This window comes from Centruroides vittatus, unplaced genomic scaffold, assembly GCF_030686945.1.
Source record: "Centruroides vittatus isolate TY-2023 unplaced genomic scaffold, ASM3068694v2 contig_1176, whole genome shotgun sequence".
Classification (NCBI taxonomy): Eukaryota; Metazoa; Arthropoda; class Arachnida; order Scorpiones; family Buthidae; genus Centruroides; species Centruroides vittatus.
In genome coordinates this window covers 289,495-311,517 of record NW_027120754.1, presented here as the reverse complement: position 1 = coordinate 311,517, position 22,023 = coordinate 289,495, and the positions used below count along the sequence as shown (strand labels likewise).

Genomic DNA, 22,023 nt, shown 5'->3' with positions numbered 1-22,023 from the left:
ATAGGAGCATATGGATTTATTTATATGTTAAATCTAACTGGTTAACTAGAATTCATCACTGTTTTAATAATTCGGATGGGGTTTTGATACCGTAACTCGCCGGAATTATTATTGTCGGAACGAAGTGACGACTAACACTTGACTTCATGCATTCCTTGTCAACATTGTAACTCTAGAATGAGTTGTCCGATCTTGATGAAATTTTCTAGGACGACTCATCCTCACTCAAGGATGAACTGATTAAAATTTCAACTCTCAAAAATAACCCATTTTTGTAGAACTAGAGATAAGGGTCAAAACGATGATCGCGTTCTTCTACAGTATAGATCATTTTTGAGAGTTGAAATTTTAATCAGTTCATCCTTGAGTGATGATGAGTCGTCCTAGAAAATTTCATCAAGATCGGACAACTCATTCTAGAGTTACAATGTTGACAAGGAATGCATGAAGTCAAGTGTTAGTCGCTTCCTGCACGCACGTGTAGAAGCGTCATCTAGTGGTCGGAAAATATGACAAGCAGTAAAACGGTAATTTTGAAAGGCAAATGTTATCGCTACTAGATACACAACAAATATAAAGAATCTTTATAGAATAATTAAGTTTCTCTCACGTTTTAAAAAGTTTACTTTTTAAAACGTGGAGCAGCAACGATCAATGTTAATGGCTTTACGATCCATTCTCTCCTTCGTCTTCCTATCGTTAGTACGAAATTTCGATCTCTAAATGAAGAAGCTGCACAGAGATTCCAGATTGAGATGAAGTCGCTCAAATTCATCATCATCGATGAAATGTCGATGATTGGTGCAAGAATGCTTTACATGATCGAGAGAAGATTGAGGGAGATAAACCCCGAGAAAGATGAGCCGTTTGGTGGATTCTTTATCTATTTGTTTGGTGATTTTCGTCAGCTTCCTCCTGTTAAAGATACTCCTCTCTCCTAGAGAGTTTTTTACAATGTAATGTCCCGACAAGGTCCCTACCTTGTTGGGATATTACATTACATTCGCATTTGATTCTTTTGAGAAGTTCATTGAACTTAGTAATTCTCATAGACAAAACAGCACAGATAGTTCCTTCACAGATGTCTTACAACATCTAGCTTCGGGTGATTTCTCTGATACAGATCTGAACACACTGACGACAAGAAATGGAGCCTATTTATCCAGAGATGAACTTGATCAGTTCCAAACGGCTATATCCAACATACGAGCAAGTTAAACAAAGCAACGAAGACTACTTATAGTTAACTGGATGACCTCTTGCTTATATAGCATTTGAAAACACTCCAGATATTGCCCCGCCTTCGTCCAAAGATGACTCAGCTCTTCGTCTCTTCAAGTATTTGAATCTCTCAGTTAATGCCAGAATCATGCCGAGAGTCAACTTATGGGTGCAACGAGGTCTCGTCAATGGTTCACTAGGAACTATACGCTGCATTTTATATGCTCCTAATGCTTGCCCTCCAGCTCTTCCTTTGTTCATTTTAGTGGAATTCATCTATGGTAATCTGTTTCCAGTAATCCCCATAACACGCTCTTTGAACGATGGTAGTATATTGCGATCTCGTAGACAGTTTCCCCTTACCTTAGCATACTCGATGACTATACATAAATCACTCTTCCAAAAATCAAAATAGATATAGGGGAAAAAGAAACAGCTATCGGTCTTACTTATGTTACATTGAGTCGTGTGAAAAAAATAACTGACTCAGTATTTTTAAAGAGTTGCAATAAAGATCGCTACGAGTCAATCTGTAAGTCCGAGGCCCGTAGTGATAAACAGAATTTCGTGAGACGTTGGCGTAGCAATTAATTAATGGCTTATTCTGACTTTATATTTGTACCTTTAAATGATTCAATAAAAATCAAACATATTGTTGAGAACGAATGATTCTTTGTTTCTTTTTTCCCTCATAATCTAGAAAATAAAGGTGCGAGCAGCTTCGTTCCGACTACACTACTGATACAGCGTTACTTAACTAGTTTATATAAAATAATTAACGTTCGTCTATCGAATAAACTAATCAGAAATTTTCTATAAAGCGCGGGAACCACATACGACTAACAATAAACGTCGTGTGGGGTGGAAGTGGTACTTCGGACAGGTCCTGTGACCTAGATCGGCGGTGGCCAACCGGTGGTCCGTGAACCACTGATGATCCTCGAGAAAATTTTGATAGTCCGTGGAGAAATTTGCACATCGATCGATTCAACGTTACACGCAAAGTATCACGAAAGAAATGCAAAATGCTCGGTTGCTTTTTCTCACTCGTTAGTTTTTAGATTCGAATAAAAAAAAAAAAAAAAAAAAAAAACACCTCCAAGACGAAAGGACTGTTATCAATAAATAATAATGTCAATAAATCAATAGATAATAATGTGAGTGCGATTGTCGTCTTTGGTGGAAAAGATCGAAGAATTCGTAAACTTATTACGAAGCAGCAACAAACTTTACACTTATTTGTTGAAATTAAACAAGTAGGTTTCATATTAATAAAGTAAAATAAAATGGAACGTCTATTATTCTGTACAGGTTTGTATCGTTAAAAAATTATATGATGGTGGTCCATGGAAATCGAAATTGTGAGTTTAGTGTCAGAAAGGTTGAGAACAGCTAACCTAGATAACTGACTTCTATTCGAACCGGCTTAAAAAGGTATTTTTTCTTCTTTTTTTTATTGCCGATGGATTTCTCGGACCAGCCAAGGTAATAAATAAATGGATTTTTGATAAATTAATTTGAGAAAACAATTATAGTACGATAAAATAAGAAACAGATCGTTTCCAGGCGCAAAATATCGCAATTTGAAAATAAATCCTTATTAAATTTTGGAACTGGTAATGCAATAATTGATCAATAAACTACTGTTTTAAACTTTATTATTAATTAAAATAATAAACTGAACATATTAACATAATTTTAAATATTATATGAGGCCGGGACCCCACCCTCCAACGGGAGACGCCGAGACGGGCTGTCGAACCGGTGACTTATTTTTGTAAACGGAATCGAGACCACGAGAAGAAACTGGGTGTGATGCTGATTTAATTGTCACATTCCCCGTCGTATCTTACGAGGGAGATCAGGAGAGCGATAGCAGGGGTAATTTTAGCGGTCACTTTACACAGAGTTCAAAACGGAATCCTGTGTAAGGTGACCTATGGAGGGTACGGCGGCTAAACCGAGCTGCAGGAGCATGACCTTACCATGGGGAGAGCGGGTGTTCGACAATCCCGCCACCCGAATCGCGACCCTAACAACCGATAGAATTACGGGAGACCACCGTTTCGGACCAATCAAAAATCGGAATTTCGGGCGAAAATGGTATAAAATCCCGAAATCTCAAGGACACGAGAAGCCCATCCTCTTGACTTAAGCCCGATTAATTTTTTGTTTTGTAGTTATATCATTGTAAACTACTAACCGCACTAAGAAGTATTTGCCAAGACCATTGTTTTTATAACCATTTTCCAATCCTCCTCTAAAAACCACCACCCCTGAAAAGCCTGAGCAACGCCGGGCACACGCGGCTAGTTTTAAATAAAACAGAGACTACTTATTTTCAATATTACTAGATAAGATTTTAATAAACATTTTTAAGAATACGTAGACAAAACTTGAATCACATGCGCGGACAACGTGGCATTCTGAGACGTCATTGGTCACATTTCCTAACTTTGCCGCGCTTACACTAATCTTCCTTTCTGATGTTTTGGAATTTTCAAATGATGTAAACGAAATCTGCATTCATTTGTATCAGTTCGTTTTCTTTAAAGAAGTTTGCTTCTATTCAAACAATTCATACCTTTATTAAATAGATAATATATTATAAATTTCTTTAATCATTTATTTTAATATGTTATTCCATTCTCTCTTTTCAATACGACTAAATAATTATTTCTTATTTTAACAATTCTTCATTCGTAATCGGAATATCCGAAAACTCTTCGTCAGAACGCCGCCTCTCTTCACTTTTACATAATAATAAGCGGAAACTGTCCCATAATGACAGCATAACTGGAAGAATACACAACCCTTGAATTATGGAAGAAACAATGAATATGATAAATATTTTAAACATATCTTTGAAATATTTATACGGAGCGACTATTAACGTTGCAACGCCAAAAAGTGACGAAAGACAACCTTGCACTATCGCGTGACCAGCAATATCCAAACAATCTCTCAGTTTTTCATTTGGATTCCTTCCTTTACTCTTTGCATACGCATACGATATATGAGCTGCGTAATCCGTACAAAATCCGGTGATCACTATTAAAAAAACTGTCACTATTGGATGGAATGTAACACCCCATACAGACATATATCCTATAGTTATTACTTCAATAAAAGCTATTGTGAGAGCGATACAAAATGCACAAAACACATTTGGTATCAAAATGATAAATATCAAAATTACTACGCAAGAACTAACCACTATTGATTGAGTTGTTATGGGAACTGCTTCAATGATATAATCAAAGAAAATATATCGATAATTGTAACAATATACCGGAAGATTGTATTTATCTATTATATTCCACAGGTTGATAAACATTTCATTTTCTTTCAGCGAATCATCAACCAGTTTTGTTTGAATAAAAAATCTGGAAGCTAATATTTTAGTGCCATCTTCGCTGAAGACAATATCTTTGTTAAAGCGTTTGGCCCACTTGAATTTTAGAAATATCATTCGTAAAGCATCGGTGAAGTCTTCGGGTCGACTCAAATTGTATCCTCTGAGAGATATCCAAAACTGTGGATTCTTAATGAATTTCAGATATAGTCTCAGCCAGGATTCCGTGAAATTACTTCCGGCCATATGAGGAGAATTCTCCAGTTCTGTCGTTAATTTCTCTAGATTATTCTGGATGTTTGGATTGGAGTAATCCAATTGTGATGCAACAATTATCTGGATTCTATCTCGATATTGCGAATAGAATGTATTTTCATCACGAAGGAAGTTTATCATGTAAGAATTGTCGTTAAATGCTGCATTGATACCTGTCGTTGGTCGTGTGTATTTCGTAAAATAGATTCCTCCAGCGAGATACATTAGAAAAACAATAATAACAGTTACTTTTACAATTGGGAACGTTAGAATCTTTCCTAAATGGTTTTTGTAGCAAGTCATTGTTGTCTTGTTTTCATTACCTTTGTTTGAATAACAACCATACTTTATAAATCCCAGAAAACCTATTAGAAAGAGAAATAAATAAATTTAACAGACTATTTATTTTTAATAATTTAAAATACATTTATTGTTATATTTTTGTATTATTTATAATTTTTTTTAAATTAAAAAATGAAATTTAAAGAGTTGGTACAATTATAAAACTACATCATTTTCTGATTAAAGAAAATATTTCAGCAACGAATTGCGTAACTTACACGGTAAGAAAATTAAAATTGTTTGTGGCGCCATCTCTTACGAGATTTTATTAAATAGACTTTTATATCCTTAATTATTATAAAAACCGCAAAAGGCTTATTTGTTGTAGGTAAAAGTGAATCTATATACTGTATATAATCGAGATGGGTTGGTAATAATAATAATAAGCGCAGAGCCCAAACGGTTAGGAGTTGAAAGTCGAAATTTGGAACGTCATGAGAACGTACACTAAGAAGGGATTTTTCGAAATTACCCCCGCAGGGAGAGGTTGTTAACACTTCCCCCGCAAGGGATATGTTAACAATGGAAGTGTTAAGAGAAAAGGCGTGCAAGATTTACAGTCGCAGATGCAGTTTTTTGCGTTTTTGCAGAAAATCGTAATTTTAGATTCATTTAAAAATTTTCTAATTAGTCTGGAAACAGGGGGACCTAATTCTTACATTCTGTGGAAACGGGTAAGATTGGTTATAATGTAATAATCTTAATCTTCGCTATCGTTACTTTTTGCCCGAGCAACGCCGCGCAAAAATAATTGAAGATCTCTATAAAGATCTAAGCATGATAATAGAGAAAATACCGCGGAGAGATGTGATCATCATTGCAGGTGACTGGGATGCTAAGATTGGAAATAATAATGAAGGTTGGGAAAGAGTAATGGGTAAGTATGGATATGGAGCATGAAATGAATAAGGAGAAAGACTGTTTGAATTTGTCATAGATCAATATTTAATGATATGTAACACCAAATTCCAGCAAAAAAAAAAGTGTAGAAAATGGACATGCAGATCAAGTGATGGAACGACAAGAAACATGATTGATATGATTTTGATCCAAAGGAGATGGTAGTGTCGAATAGTGTCTAACCAGGGAGCCAACGTAGATTCTGATCACAGCTTAGCCATTGCAAACAAAGATAAAACTGAAAAGGAAAGTTAATGCTCATTTTAAAAAAAATAAACATTTCAAAGCTATAAGATGAGAAAATAGGGAGCATATATAAAAATACATTTGAGAAGATGATAAAAACCTTAGACAAGATGGAAGAGCTAGACACAACAGTGAAGGAAATAACAAAGGCACTAAGAGAAGAATTCAGCAGACCCTAGCAGAAGAGGAAAAAGTCAACAAGAAATGGATCACACTAGAGATCCTAATGTTTGTCCGAGAGAAAAGAGCTCTTAAGCTTAGAAGAGACATTTCCGAAGAGTTGGTAAAACAGTATAAGGTAGTGCAATGAAGTGGAAAAAGCAATTAGGACGTGTAAAGTACTGGAGTGGTAAAGATGAGAAACAAAAGAAGCGCCAACCTCGCTAATTGAATCGACGTGTGGTTTGGTGATTGACCACTTGCCAGATGGTGAACTCCTGGCCGTAAACAAGTGGGTCGGCTATCGGCGGACGTAAATGTAAGCTTCACTCTCGTCCGATAAAAGCGGATCTGGGTTAAAGTTGTTCGCGCAAGGAAGATTTGTAATTGGTGGGAAGTTTTCGTCCAAAAATTCCTTAAATTGCGAAACAAACGGGAGAAAGGAGAGAAGGGCCGGAGACTGGATACACGGAAGTCTCAGGCACTTGGGAAGCCCGCTGAGTTTAGAGAGAGCATACCCCTCTGGTAACTATCTCCGGGACGGGTAAGTGCTGAGCTGGACGAACCGTGAAGTAGAGCCACTCCGCAGGCTGACCGAGGCCTCTCCAGAGCTCAATAGTTTTTAAAAGCCAATCTAGTACGTGAGGCACCACGCTTTGTGTATCTTGTATTTACTGTGTTTTCCAACTTGTATACTCTCGATCAGCGATTCTCGACCTTCTTAGCTCCGCGACCCCCAAATAGTAAATATAAATAAAACTAGTTAAGTAACGCTGTATCAGCGTGTAGTCGGGAACGAAGCTGCTCGCACCTTTATTTTCTAGATCAGTGGTTCTTAATCTTATACTCCAGCCCACCAAATATTTCATACTTTTTTGTGACCCCCATCTTTTTAATAATAATTTATATTTGTTAAATTATCTATAATAAATTGATTTTTTATTATTATTTTATTTTTTTATATAATAAATGTAAATCATAACTTTAGTATTTCATTATCTATTTAAATAACATTCAAATTTCACAATTAAACGCGAAAACTCATTAATTTCCAACAAAAAATAAGAAACATATTGATAAATCGATCCAAAGTCGATGCTAAAGCTAAACTAAATTGCCCACAACTCGTGGTAAAGATTTTGCATATCTTCTGCAAAAATATTTAAACTTTTAAAGCCTAATTATTTTTAAAATTCCAAGCATTAATAGTTTCTTAAACTGCTTTGGAATAAAAGAAGTAAGTACTGCGCTGTAAGTAGCATATCTGCATTTATTTCTTCTGTACTAACAAAGTTGTATGTAGGAAGAAATAAGAAATAAAAAAAAAAAAACTAAATAGGAAAACTTTATCTTTCTTATTTCATTTTTAAATACGATATTCGGTTATACATCAATTTTCTTTTTATTATATTTTGAAGGAAATTTTGCATAATTTGGCGGCCCCCGGCAAACTTCTTATAGGCCCCAGGGAGCCGCGGCCCCCCTGTTAAGAATGACCGTTCTAGATTATGAGGGGAAAAAAAACAAAGAATCATTCGTTCTCAACAATATATTTGATTTCTATTGAATCATTTAAAGGCACATAAGGTCAGAATAAGCCATTAATTAATTGCTATGCCAACTTCTCACGAAATTCTATCACTATGGTCCTTGGACTTACAGATTGACTCGTAGCGATATTTATTGTAACTCTTTAAAAACATTGAGTCAGTTATTTTTTCCACTCGACTCAATGTAACATAGGTAAGACCGATAGCTGTCTCTTTTTTCCCTATATTTATTTTTATTTTTGGAAGAGTTAATCCCTGTGATTTATGTATAGTCATCGAATATGCTAAGGTAAGGGGAAACTGTCTACGAGATCGCAATATACTGCCATCGTTCGAAGTGCGTGTTATGGGGATTATTGGAAACAGATTACCATAGATGAATTCCACTAAAATAAACAGAGGAAGAGCTAGAGGGCAAGCATTAAGAGCATATATAATGTAGCGTATAGTTCCTAGTGAACCATTGACGAGACCTCCTTGCACCCATAAGTTGATTCTCGGCATGATTCTGGCATTAACTGAGAGATTAAAATACTTGGAGAGACCAAGAGCTGAGTCATCTTTGGACGAAGGCAGGGCAATATCCAGAGTGTTTTTTGGATGCTATATAAGCGACAGCGTACCCAGTTGACTGCAAGTAGTCTTCGTTGCTTTGTTTAACTTGCTCGTTTGTTGGATATAGTCGTTTGGAACTGATCAAGTTCATCTCTGGATAAATAGGCTCCATTTCTTGTCGTCAGAGTGTTCAGATCTGTATCAGAGAAATCACCCGAAGCTAGATGTTGTAAGACATCTGTGAAGGAACTATCTGTGCCATTTTGTCTATGAGAATTACTAAGTACAATGAACTTCACAAAAGAATCAAATGCGAATGTAATGTAATGTCCCAACAAGGTAGGGACCTTGTTGGGACATTACATTGTAAAAAACACTCGAGGAGAGAGGAGTATCTTTAACAGGAAGCTGACGAAAATCACTAAACAAATAGATAAAGAATCCACCAAACGGCTAATGTTTCTCGGGGTTTCTCTCCCTCAATCTTCTCTCGATCATGTAAAGCATTCTTGCACCAATCATTGACATTTCATCGATGATGATGAATTTGAGCGACTTCATCTCAATCTGAAATCTCTGTGCAGCTTCTTCATTTAGAGATCGAAATTTCGTACTAACGATAGGAAGACGAAGGAGAGAATGGATCGTAAAGCCATCAATATTGATCGCTGCTGCTCCACGTTTTAAAAAGAAAAAATTTTTTTAAACTTATTATTCTATATTCTTTATATTTGTTGTGTATGTAGTTAGCGATAACATTTACCTTTCAAAATTACCGTTTTAATGTTTGTCATATTTTCCGACCACTAGATGACGCTTCTACGCGTGCGTGCAGGAAGCGACTAACACTTGATTTTATGCATTCTTTGTCAACATTATAACTGTAGAATGAGTTGTCGACTCAATGAAATTTTCTAAGACGACTCATCATCACTCAAGGATGAACTGATTAAAATTTCAACTCTCAAAAATGATCCATACTGAAGAAAAACGCGATCTTCGTTTTGACCCCTATCTCCAGTTCTACAAAAATGGATCATTTTTGAGAGTTGAAATTTTAACCAGTTCATCCTTGAGTGATGATAAGTCGTCCTAGAAAATTTCATGAAGATCGGTCAACTCATTCTAGAGCAGTGGTTCCCAACCGGTGTTTTGTAAGCATCTCCCAAGTGTTCCACAGATTTAGTCGCAAATCGGAAAGTGTACAATCGTATTCGAGCCGCCGAATATCAAAAAATTAAAATCATAAAATTTTCATAAACTTAAATATATATGTACGACTCGTACTTATGGAGTGTACTACTGTTTCGAATAAGATAAAGGCAATGATAAAAACTGAATGAAATATGTAAAAAACATCAGGCACAAGTTTCCCATTAAAGTTATTTAGGTATATTTTTTCTTGTCTTAGAATTGGCGTTAATAATATGAGTAGAGATTTTGAATTATAACTGCTCAATTCTAATAAAATAACTGATGACAAGCTTATGTATTTCATATTAACTTAAGTAAGTGTTCCGCTAAAGAAAATTGCTCACAAAAGTGTTCCGCATCCTAGAAAAGGTTGGGAACCACTGTTCTAGAGTTATAATGTTGACAAGGAATGCATGAAGTCAAGTGTTAGTCGTCACTTCCTTCCGACAATTAATATTTTGCGACCCCCTACCCAAAGGAATAATAATAGTAAGCCTTACTATTACTAATTGAATTTTGACTGTAATTATGAATGTAAATTTTTTTAAATATTATATAATCACATTGCACTAATTTTATACATTAAGAAAATACCGACAGTATAAACCGACAGAATTCCTATTATTTTATGTCGCTGCGTTTATAACGACGGGTATGAACATGCATGTATGACGTGTACTGTACATACATAGGCAATTTACAAGTTCGAACTTGATGTGTACGTGCTCTTTGTAATTTGATCCATGTATGGAAAAAATTTTAAATGAAAAACAATTGCAACCATTACAATAATTTCTTTTCTTTACATGTGTACTTACTGTAAGTAAAGCATTTATAAGTTTATAATAAATGATTTTTTCTCATAAAATGATTTCATTATTGTCTCGCGACCTCCTTTAATATCACCGCAACCCCTCTGGGGTCGCGACTCCCAGGTTGAGAAACGAGTCTATATATATATATAGTCTATATATATATAGACGTCAAAGATATATATATATAAGAGTCAAAATATTATTACGTTTTTATATACACTTTATTACGTTGTAAATAAAGTGTTACGTTGTAAATAAATATATTGTCTATCTTGAGTGTGGAGGTGTGCTTTCTCCGAATCTGGATTACAAGTATATCGAGTCGTGATAAATACGGAAATCAAATCAACGAGACGGAGTTTGGGGAAGAAACTTCACTGGACAGAAAAAAATAGGTACAGAATCAGTATAGAAACAGAAAAATATTATGGAGAACGTGAAACTAGAGAAGTATATAAAATGATTAGAAATGTCAACCTGAATTGGAAACCAAAGCAAATGGCAATTAAAGATGAGAAAGGAGCGGTTTTAGAGGACAGGGTGAAAGTCCTGCAGAGATGGCCAAGTTATTGCTCTGAACTATACAAGGAAACGTTAGATACAGATGTATTGGAGAATCTAGTAGATGAATTAAGAAAGATATCGCCACCAAGTGTTTAAAATGAAAATTATGTTATGAGAGAGGAAGCTGAAAGGGCAGTAAAGCGGTAAAAAGACAATCAGAGTCCCGGAGATGACAAAATCACAGGAGAAATGATTACGCATGAAGGAGAAAGCTTAATTGACGAGATATACAAAATGTGCAACGAGGTATGAAAACAAGAAAAGATTTTTAAAGAATGGGAAAAATCGGTATTAATGACAATACATAAAAAAGCAGCATGTTAGAGTGCAAAAATTATTGAACGATTTCCCTAACAAGCTACATAGGAAAAATTCTGATGATGATCTTAAAAGAAAGACTAAGTAGTTTGATGGAAGAACGAACGGGCAGGTTTCAGGAAAGACAGAAGTACAACGCGGCAGATACTAACATTACGGGGGTTAGTTGAAAAGACAAGAAAATGAAGAATAACTAGAGAAAACATTACATCTGCTTAATGAAGAAGGAACGATATGGGCTGACTATCAATAGCAAAAACTAAGACAATGATATTTGGTGATAACAACATGACAAGAAACATCCTGGTAGATGAAAAAGAAATTGAAAATGTAGAGAGCTTTAAATATTTAGATAGCAAACTAACATATAATCTGGATTGCAGAAAAGAAATAGCGATTAGAATAGCCAATGCAAAACAAATTTGAAAGCAATGGAGAAAATCTGTAAAAGTAAAGCAATTAGTTTGCACACAAGATTAAAAGTTTTAAACACCTGCATCTTCTGCATACTGTATGCCTGTGTAGTAACAGAAAATATGGAAAGAAAGATATTAGCTTTTGAAAGAAACTGTTACAGAAAGATCTTAAAAATAGGATGGATGCAGAAAGGTCATACGAATAACTTTATAATTAGATATATATGAAAAAGAATCTCAAAAAAATTATACACTCATGTGCAAAACTTAAGGATAATGTGCATTTACATAGAAAACATGTTGGGAAACAGTGGTAAGTGCATGTAGTGTTTCCTAGTTCGAGTCCTTGACTGTGTGTTACACTTGATCCACGAACCTACCGCTTGGTGGCACTTTAAACACTCGTAGTAGTCAGATACATGCTGTGCGCAGTTTCAACACACCAATAGTTGTGTTCGTTGCATCACAGATTGAATACACACAGCAGTGTTGGTGGCTATACTGGTAGTGCACGTGTAGGAGAATGGCACAAAGACACCAATTGAATGATTTTATGCGTGGACGAATCGTTGGATGACTGGAGAGCGGTCAGACCCAAATGGAAGTGTCGCGTGCATTGAGTGTCCCCCAAAGTGTCATCTCAAGGATCTGGCGACAATTCCAGCAGGGTGAGAACGTCACTCAGAGGTGTGGCAGAGGCAATCCAAGATGAATCACCGGCCAAGAAGACCATTACTTATGCCTAACAGCCAGACGCAATAGACACAGCACTGCCTCGTATCTCGCTAGAGATCTTGCAGCTGCTACAGAGACCAATATTTCAAGGTTTACAGTGTACAGATGGTTAGCTGAGGAACACCTGTATGCCAGAAGACCAGCAAGATGTGTTCCATTAAACCAAGTGCAAAGAAGAGCTCGTTTGAATTGGTCCAGGGAACATCACGCATGGACCCAGGAGCAATGGAGTCATGTCTTGTTTACAGATGAATCCGGGTTTAGTCTCAGCAGTGATTCACGACATGTCTTCATCTGGAGAGAACTTGGGACACAATTCCATCCAGAGAACATTACTGAACTGGACCAGTACAGAGGTGGAGGAGTCATGGTGTGGAGTAGCATCATCCTGGATCTCGCACTCTCCTGCATGTTTTCCCACGGGGTTCAATCACAGGTGTGGTATATTGGGATGCCATCCTGGACCAATATGTTCGTCTCTTTCGAGGTGCAGTGGGCAGTGACTTTATTCTGATAAATGATAATGCTAGTCCCCATCGGGCAGGCATAGTGGATGATTACCTTGAAACAGAAGATATCAGACGATTTGACTGGCTCTAATTGTTTGCCGGACTTGAACCCAATAGAGCAGTGTTTCCCAACCTTTTTTGTGCTATGCCCCACCTAAGCCTTTCTAAAACTCTTATGCCCCCAACATATACGTTGAACTCTTTTGGACGGTCTCTCGTTATGATCGTTGAAATTTTTCTTGCACTTAATTTCCACACTGTTTTATCGTAACCAGATAAAACCCAATTCTTTCATCAGTCTTTTGCTCTTTCCAGTCATTGCCAAACGCGACCTGGAAACCCACAACTCACGTCTGCCCACCTCGAAGTCTGGGCAAAGAATGTCCTTTCTCCTCTTTCACCGGCCTCAGAGCCTCGTTCATCTCTTTGTTCTCAGTGGTTCCCAGAATTGTTAATCCCACCTCAAGGGAAAAGGATTATAAAGGAAAGTTCTAGAAGGAAAGGAAAACAAAGAACAAAAAAATTAAAACTAACTTAAATCAATATTTACAATAAATATAGCGTACAGCGGCTATACGGTTAACTTAAACCCTGGACGAGTCCATTTTCGAATTGCCCCCTTAACAATCAAATTGCCTCCCTGTGGGGCGTGGGCCCCACGTTGGGAAACACTGCAATAGAGCATGCATGGGGCATGCTTGGCAGGCGGATTGCACATCGTCAAATGGCTCTAAGGTCCATTTGTGAGCTCAGGGAAGCACTGGTCCAAGAATGGGAAGCCATACCCCAGCCACTTCTTGATAACCTCATTCTCAGCATGCATCCGCATTGTGGTGCATGTCTTGCAGTGCAGGGTGATCACACACAATATTAATGTCCTTGTGCCGCACCTTGTTTCCTGGACTAACACATGGGTACGTTTTCTGATTTTCACACCATTCTCAATTGTCGTCCATGTTGCCCACTCTGTACCTTTTCTCACACTGTTTGCAGTTTGATACCATTTGCAATGCAACCTGCAATCCATATATGGGAAATTCTTTTTCTTTTTCCTGTCATAAATACCTTACACCACATTATCCTTAAGTTTTGCACATGAGTGTACAATGAAAACTTCAACTGTTTGGACACGTCACAAGAATGAATGAAAACAGAAAAACTAAGACTTTAATCTACGGTATTGTGGACGGATTTAATAAAAGATATATACCATATACAGAATGGATTGGTGACGTGAAGAAGTGGTGTGGAGCGGTATGTACACAAATTGTACAGAAATTAAATAACTAGGCAATGGGTAGAGAAAAATGAAAAAAAATAATGGAAAAGGCATCAGACACCAACGGACAATAAGCTCAGGGTTAATGATGATGATGATGGCATCCGAGTAATGAGTAGAAGTAACAAAGGCTAAGAGAAGGTTGTAGTATCGATGATTGACAAGAAAGAGGAACTGATCGCAAAGCATAAAAGCGGTACGCGAGTGGCGAATCAGGCGGCCATATTTAAGAAAAATCTGCAACCAATAAAAACAACTTTTATTGTATTATGTACTATTTATGTATTTTATTTCATTATTGGTGCGTATTTTATGTTAATTCATACTTTAAATTGACCTGTTTACTGTTTTAAATTTATCGAAGTGGTATTGTTTAGTCTCTAAGAACGAATTAATTCGTTTTCTATTATTTCCAACGTGAAAAATGACTCGCACTTCGAACAATTCAGAGTTCGAACGGCCTTCTGGAATGAATTACATTTCAAGTACGAAACACCACTATAATCTTTTGTGTACAATATCTATTTTTGTAATCATAAGACAAATAATAAATATGTTCTAAAACATCCAGAAGGTAATATATTTTTATGAAAACAAACGTCGATTCAGCTAACGAGGATCATGTTTCTGTGAATGTGAAAAGGACGACAAAGAAGACTACAAGAATACATTTATTCGTATAAGTCTTTAATATTTTGTATTTTGACAATTTCTTTTATAAAAATACAAATATGTTGTTGAATTCCAACTAATGTAAGAGAGAAAAGTGAAGAGGAAACGAATACATGGATGAAACAATTCTATTCGCCTTTTATTTTTAACTCTGTTCCCCGGAGGCACTAAAATTTTTTTAGTAAGCTCATTAAACCTTGAATGTCACTCAGATGGAAAATATTAAAAGAAGAATAGGATTTACCCACGCTTTGTTTCAGAACATAAGAGATAGAGTAAACGTTTGCCACGCTAAAAGGCTGATTTCATTAAAAGATACAGCTTTAAAAATAAAGAAAGATTTCACATTTTATCAGAAAAAAGCCAAGTTCACAAATAAAACAAATTTCTACACGTTTAAAAGATCATTTTTCAGTATTTTCATAATAATAACAATGTCTTGTTCTTAATTCAAATGAACCATCTAGTTTCATGTTTCCAAATACTTTTGAAAGTGATTGGGAACGATGCTAAGAAACATTATAACGATAAAAATAAATGCAAACTGCCATTTTTTTACGCAGAAGTTAACTAATTATTTAATGATTAACTCAATGCTTAATTGTTATCTTACCTGATGGTTTTTCATCCAACTTAACAGGAACGAATAGTATAGCATGTCGGTTCTTGGCTTCTCTATAACCATCCAGCGCTAGAAGTCCGCCGAAGAATGTAACTTGATAGATGTAATCTATGAAAATACTCAAAGCCATGTAACTTCCGGCAATTTGGAGAATTCTGAACGGAGTGGTTAGCGCTATTAACGAACACGCAAAGTTAGTCAAAGACGTTATGGTAATCGATACGGTAGCCTCGGAGTACGTTGTACTCATTCTCTTTTCAACAGAATCTTTGGGATTGGTTTTTCTCCAAGCAGCTAGCAGAACAAATGAGTCATCCAGGCCAATACCTGTAGAATATATTCAACCAATTGAGATTTTTGATTTATATTAAATAACATATCTATTTTAAAAAATGTATTTTATACACCAACCTACGACTATAAACGGAACAACCATATTTCCTTCGGTATATTTCATGCCGCAAAGTAGTAAAATACCAAAGGCGGTTACCACTGCAAAGAAAGATGAGACACATCCGGAAACACCAATCAGCGGTTTACTTGTCACCCAGTCCTTCGTCAGACAAGTTACACTTGCAAATGTTATCATGCACGTTCCACAAATAATAAGATGCCAAACAATATTTACAAATATATTATTAACTTCATTGTCGATACTAATTCCACTCATTTTTGATACACGGATGTGAACGAAGGAATTTTGAGAAACGGTTTTCAGAAATTCTTCTTCCCATTTATGAGCAATTTCCTGTTTGCTGGAATTATGGTAATCGACGAAATAGACCAAACGAACTGCTTGAAAATCTGTTATAAAACTGCTTTCGTCAGTTGAGACGCCTCCTAAATTGATAGCGTCTATATTAATGTGCGATGAATTTATCTCCATCGGATATCTGATATAAAAAATAGGCTAATTAGGATCTGTTAATCTATACAAATAGTTGTATCCTATTGAAAAATATGTTCTTGTAATTTTATTGTTCTGACTAAATTGAACTAATATTAAATGTATTTGCATTATTTCATTAAAACAGTTGAACTTGTTCTTAACTATCTCGTATTAATATTTTACATTCTTATGACAAAAATCTTAGGTTTATTGTCGTAGGAAATGCACAGATACAGCGAAGAATGCGATTACGCCATCGGCCAGGAATTTAGGTGCTCACACGTTGAACAAATTTGTGATATTGCTGACTTACAGTACAAGTAGACATGAACGAGTATTTGCTAAAATTCAACAGACTGTAATTCTTCTGTCAAATGTTTCCTTTACCAATTGTATGAGAGCATGAATAACGATCGACTGGCGACTTGTTTCAACTTCCTGGTGCATGTTTCGTTCGTTTTTCTTCAAAAGTTTGCTCCATAGCCTTATCAATCATTGCGTCACTCTACACACATTGACAAATTTGCCTGTGAATTTCCATTGCCAGAACATTTTCAGAAATTTGAATTCTTCGTTTCTCACCAAATAGCATAAAGTTTAGCGAACATTTCAACCTCCGAGTACAAAACTCAAATTCAACGTGGAAAACGTAAAACGTCAGTTCATGTCCCTTATGCCCTTACGGAAAGTGGGAATGTGCAATTCAAACTTCATTTCCGGAAGCGTCACGTCTAAAGTAATTTATTTATTAAATATCGATTGCAATCAGAGGGAGCTCTGTAGTATTCATTCATATATTTTTGCATAAATAAATAATGAAACTGAAATATTAAAACACTAATACAACAAAAAATAAAAATAATAATACTTACTTAATCTTCAGCTTTTTTCTCCTGATATCTTCAAATTTCGATTTTAAAGACAATATATTATTTCGATAACACTCTCCTTCCGATTTCACGCAAATATCGGAATAGGTTATGTTTTGTTCTTTCCATGTTATTTTCATGTTCAGAATCTCTTCGTTTAGCATTTGTAATTCATCAAATACGTATTCACGCATCATTGTTCTTCCATCTTTACACGTCGCTATAATCAAATTTGCTCCCTTATATCTTATTAGTCGAGAAAAATCAAAATCTGTAGCATTATCCGGAAATAACTTCTCTATTTCTGATCTGACTTTCAAAGTTCTTCCGTTTGACGGAACAAATAAATATTCCGTATCTTTAATAACTTGTAACTTAAGTAAACCCAAAGCTGCGAGTGTAGTGAATAGAAGCGGAATTATTACAAAATACAATGGATGACGTCCAATCAGACTTCCAAGATGACGAAAACTTGAAGATAAATATCGATGAACTACGTAAAATTTCTCTTTGTCACACTGCATGCTTAATTGTTATTTTTAAAAATCACCGTCAATTTTTATTATTTATATGTTTCTAGATTAGTAATGTTTCAGTTGAAGTTTGTTCGAGACTAAATTTGACATATAAGACTACAAATCCGATGACGATCCTGTAAAAATTCAAGAAATAATTAGGAAAAGGCAAATTGACTGCAATACAGTGGAACCTCGATTATCCGCACTAATTGGGGATGAAGGTAATCCGGATAAGGAAAAATCCGGATAATCGAAAAATACAGTCTAACTCGTTTATAACGTCATCCATGGGACCGGCAAATTTTTGACGTTATAACCGAGTGTCGTTATCTGCGAAGTCTATTATTATCATAATAAATTTTTTATCATATCTATAAAAATGCAAACTACATGTTTAAATCCACCTTATTAACATTATTATGTTTAAGTTTACATCGATGTAATTAAAAATTTCAAAAATTACCTTTTATAAGAAATTTCTATTTGTCATAAGCTTCAATAATGGCAGAACTTCCGGTTTTGAGAATTATTTCGAATCAAAAGGCAACAAAAGGTTAAACTAACGTATGCCAATTAAAAATAAGTCAATTATTTCTTTATAAACTATTTAATGTAATATGTTATATTAAATATAATAGAATATTTAACAATTTAGCATAAAGTAATTTAAAAAAAAATGAGTACATAATAATCGATCGTCACGTCGTTTAAAAATGTAGCAAATCAGCAAATTTGTAAAATTTTTGTTTATTTTGAACAATCCGGATAATCGAAAAACCTGATAATCGAGGTCCGGATAATGGAGGTTCTACTGTATATACAAAAATTATTGTTAATTTTGTGAGTAATCAAATTAAACTTACAGATTTATTAATAATTTTAAAATAAAAAGAATTAATTCATATATTAATAAAGAATGAGTTTACAAGGTCAGTACCAGTCCTTTAAAGAAATTAAAATTAAAACAATATTTACATTTGTCTGATTATATATTCAATTCACATATAATATTAAAAAAATAATTAATATCAACAGTTAAATAAAAAGTAATATAAAGTGACAAAGAACAAAGAACATTGTTCAAGAACACCTTTTAAGTTTCGTCGAACTCTATGTCGTAACAAAAAGTGAATAGGAACGAAAAGTCATTATAGTGTGAATGTTAGACTAGTTTTCAAAATTTTATTTACATCCTGACAAAACTATTGTTTAGCTTTTATCGACATTGAATATTCACAAGGTAAAAATACTATTAATATTAACGTCATTCATGTTACAGGTGTAATGGCAAGTACAGTACATGGTATCCCAAATGTTCGTAGACTTTTAAAAAATTATATAAAATCAATAAATTGACGCATTACAGTAGGGTCTGCACCAAACACTTGTCATGAAGGCGGATCTTTTCTCGCATAAGAAAAGTTTTTAGGTTCAAATTTTCTTCGATGAAGGGCAATGTACCGTTTGCATCCAGAAAATAACTGAAAATTCAGGCATACTTTCATATATAAAATCTTCTTAACACAACCACGTTCGGGCGTCCATCACGCAGTATCATCTGTGAAGCAGTTCTTAATACAAACATTTGATCAAGAACTCGACTCATTACCTGTTTTCGCGAAAATACATATCCTCGCGGTTATAGGACTTGACACCTTTTCTTTTTCATTAATGAAACGATGCACATAACCTAATACCGTTCAGCATAACCAGACAATGCATAAAATAAATATACAGAAAATGTATTTATCTTATCTTTTGTAAAGTCATAGATGAATCACATCTACTTGTGTGATTTAACAGTGCGGAACTTGAAATAAAAAGAAAAAAGTTTACAAGACATGTTGGTTTACATGATTCGAATAAAATTGAATTGTAAGATGGTCTGTTTTGACCGAATTGTTCTTAGCGTATTCTTGAATACCACGGAAAAACTTATATGTAAGAGAATTGTTTTCCTCGTCCCAGTCGTTCTGCCAATCACTGACACGTTTCTTCGAAAGAATATCTTTAAGCATCTTAAGAAAAATTTGGCTATAACAAATCGTAAGTTGATGTTTTTCGCAGCTTCTTTAGCAAACAGGTCGGCTCTGTCATTTCCAGCAATCCCTAAATGTGACTGAACCCAGTTAAAATAACATTCGTTGCTGAGTTGTAAAGTGTGATGGATTCGAGTAACCATTGATGAAGATTCCTGTCTTGTTCAAAAGATAGAGCAAATCAGTATACTTTATGAAGTGAAGGACTACAGGCGATAGCCTAAAAATTAATATTTGAGTAGTGCGGTAGGCTTGTGTAATTAACAGAAGTGCCACCTGTGATTTTTTGGCTATGGGCTACCTAAAGCCTCGAGTGTACGTAGGAGCCCAGCCTCCTTAGCTCATTTGAATGATGCCATCCGCCTTAAGGTCACTGCTGAGGCCCACCATTTCCCAAATACTTTGGTTATTATTATAGACCTGTTTATATATATATATATATATATATATATTTATTTATTTATTTATTTACTTATTTATTTATTCTCGGATTATTATTAACATTATAATTTTAATCTTAATCAATTTATTGTATTTTAAGCTATGTATGTATTTTATATCTCTTTTTTTGTTTGTCTGGTTGTGCAACGAACTATTGTTAACTACCAAGCAGGACTCCCTTTGCACCCACATCTCGAAGATGTGTGTGTGAATGCGATACCGAGATTGTCTATGTTTATCATTAAACGTTGTAAAGGAATTTCGTCTATTTTGACGATTTTAGGGACCCTTCCTTCTAAATTTTTAGTAATACCAATTAAAAGTAATTTAGAGAAACGAATTAGAATAAAAAATCAACCATTGATTGTTATAAATCTCACAACAAGCAATGGAAAAAGACGAAAGGGATGATCGTCGTTTCCCACTTTTTCAATCGTGTTAGATGACAGATGCTATTCTATCCATGCATATAATTCTTAATAGACAAGAGAGAAGGACTAAAAGATAACCAATCATGCTTATCGCAAATTATCTCAACTTTTTCCGGAACAAAATCATAATTGGTCAAAACGAAGAATAAAATAAAAGGAAATGACGAAAATCAGAGACTTAGTGAGGGACTGAGAGAAGGAGAAAGAAGGCAAAAAGGTAAAGAAGGAAGGAAGAGAAAGTGAAAGAGCGAGAAAGTGAAGGAAAAGGAAAGAAGAAAAGAAAGCAGAAAGAAGAGAGGGAAAAAATCAACACAGCATCCAGAAAGAGAGTCAACTCCTACAGGAGAAGACAACTCTTTTTCTGTATGTTGTGAGTCGCGACGTTTGGATACTCCCCCGTCAGGTACAGTACTCTTCGTTTTACAAATAGAAATAGGCTAACTCCCTAAAACAGATATTGTACTTACTATTAATTTAAAATAAATTCAAATGTTATGTTTCGTTTTTCCGTAATAAAGTCTTTTTTATTCTTAAATTAGTTTAATCGATTTTGAATTCATCGTCTTGAGAGGCTCATTCCTGGACTTCAAAGTGACTCTTATCTTCGTGCCTTAACTATCTGCCGTTTTATATTTTCTAGTTTAAATCGGAGGTGTGTCCGACAACACACACCTGGTGACAGCGTCCTATCCTAAACCCCCGTATTCCAATTTTTGACGGCCTCCAAGAACCAGACTGCCATAGACCCTGACACGCTTCACCCATTTCTGAGTGATGTTATCAGTCGCCTGCACAATATCGCTGGTTGTGGTAACGGGCACATTGAACAACTGTTGTAGAATGCTCCTGAATGCAAACGAATAAATGCTACACCCTAAGATTTCATAATTTATTATAGTATATATATTATATCTACAGATTAGGATAGTTATCCTATGGACAGTGTTCAAATCGGGCTCCTCAATTAATCGAGTTGTGAAGCAGAAAATTTTGGTTTTGTGTCACGATCTTGGTGTCATCCTACTCAGCTAAGTGTTCTGCCCACGTCGATGTCAAATTTGGCCCGATGTGGCCAAATTTCTCCTTGATTCATGACGTTTTTCTTTTGGAAAAATCGAAGCCAGTTATC

The 22,023-nt window shown here is 35.2% G+C and overlaps 1 protein-coding gene across 1 annotated transcript; it reads right to left on the bottom strand.

The window, feature by feature from the left end:
* Positions 1-3,880: 3,880 nt before the first annotated feature.
* Positions 3,881-17,989, bottom strand: LOC136982979 (patched domain-containing protein 3-like). Its single transcript, XM_067279572.1, has 4 exons — positions 17,469-17,989; positions 16,119-16,600; positions 15,699-16,034; positions 3,881-5,196 (listed from the first exon to the last, which is right to left on the bottom strand). Exons 1-4 carry the CDS (start codon positions 17,987-17,989, stop codon positions 3,902-3,904), a joined length of 2,634 nt encoding a protein of 877 aa, XP_067135673.1. The 3' UTR covers positions 3,881-3,901.
* Positions 17,990-22,023: the final 4,034 nt, after the last annotated feature.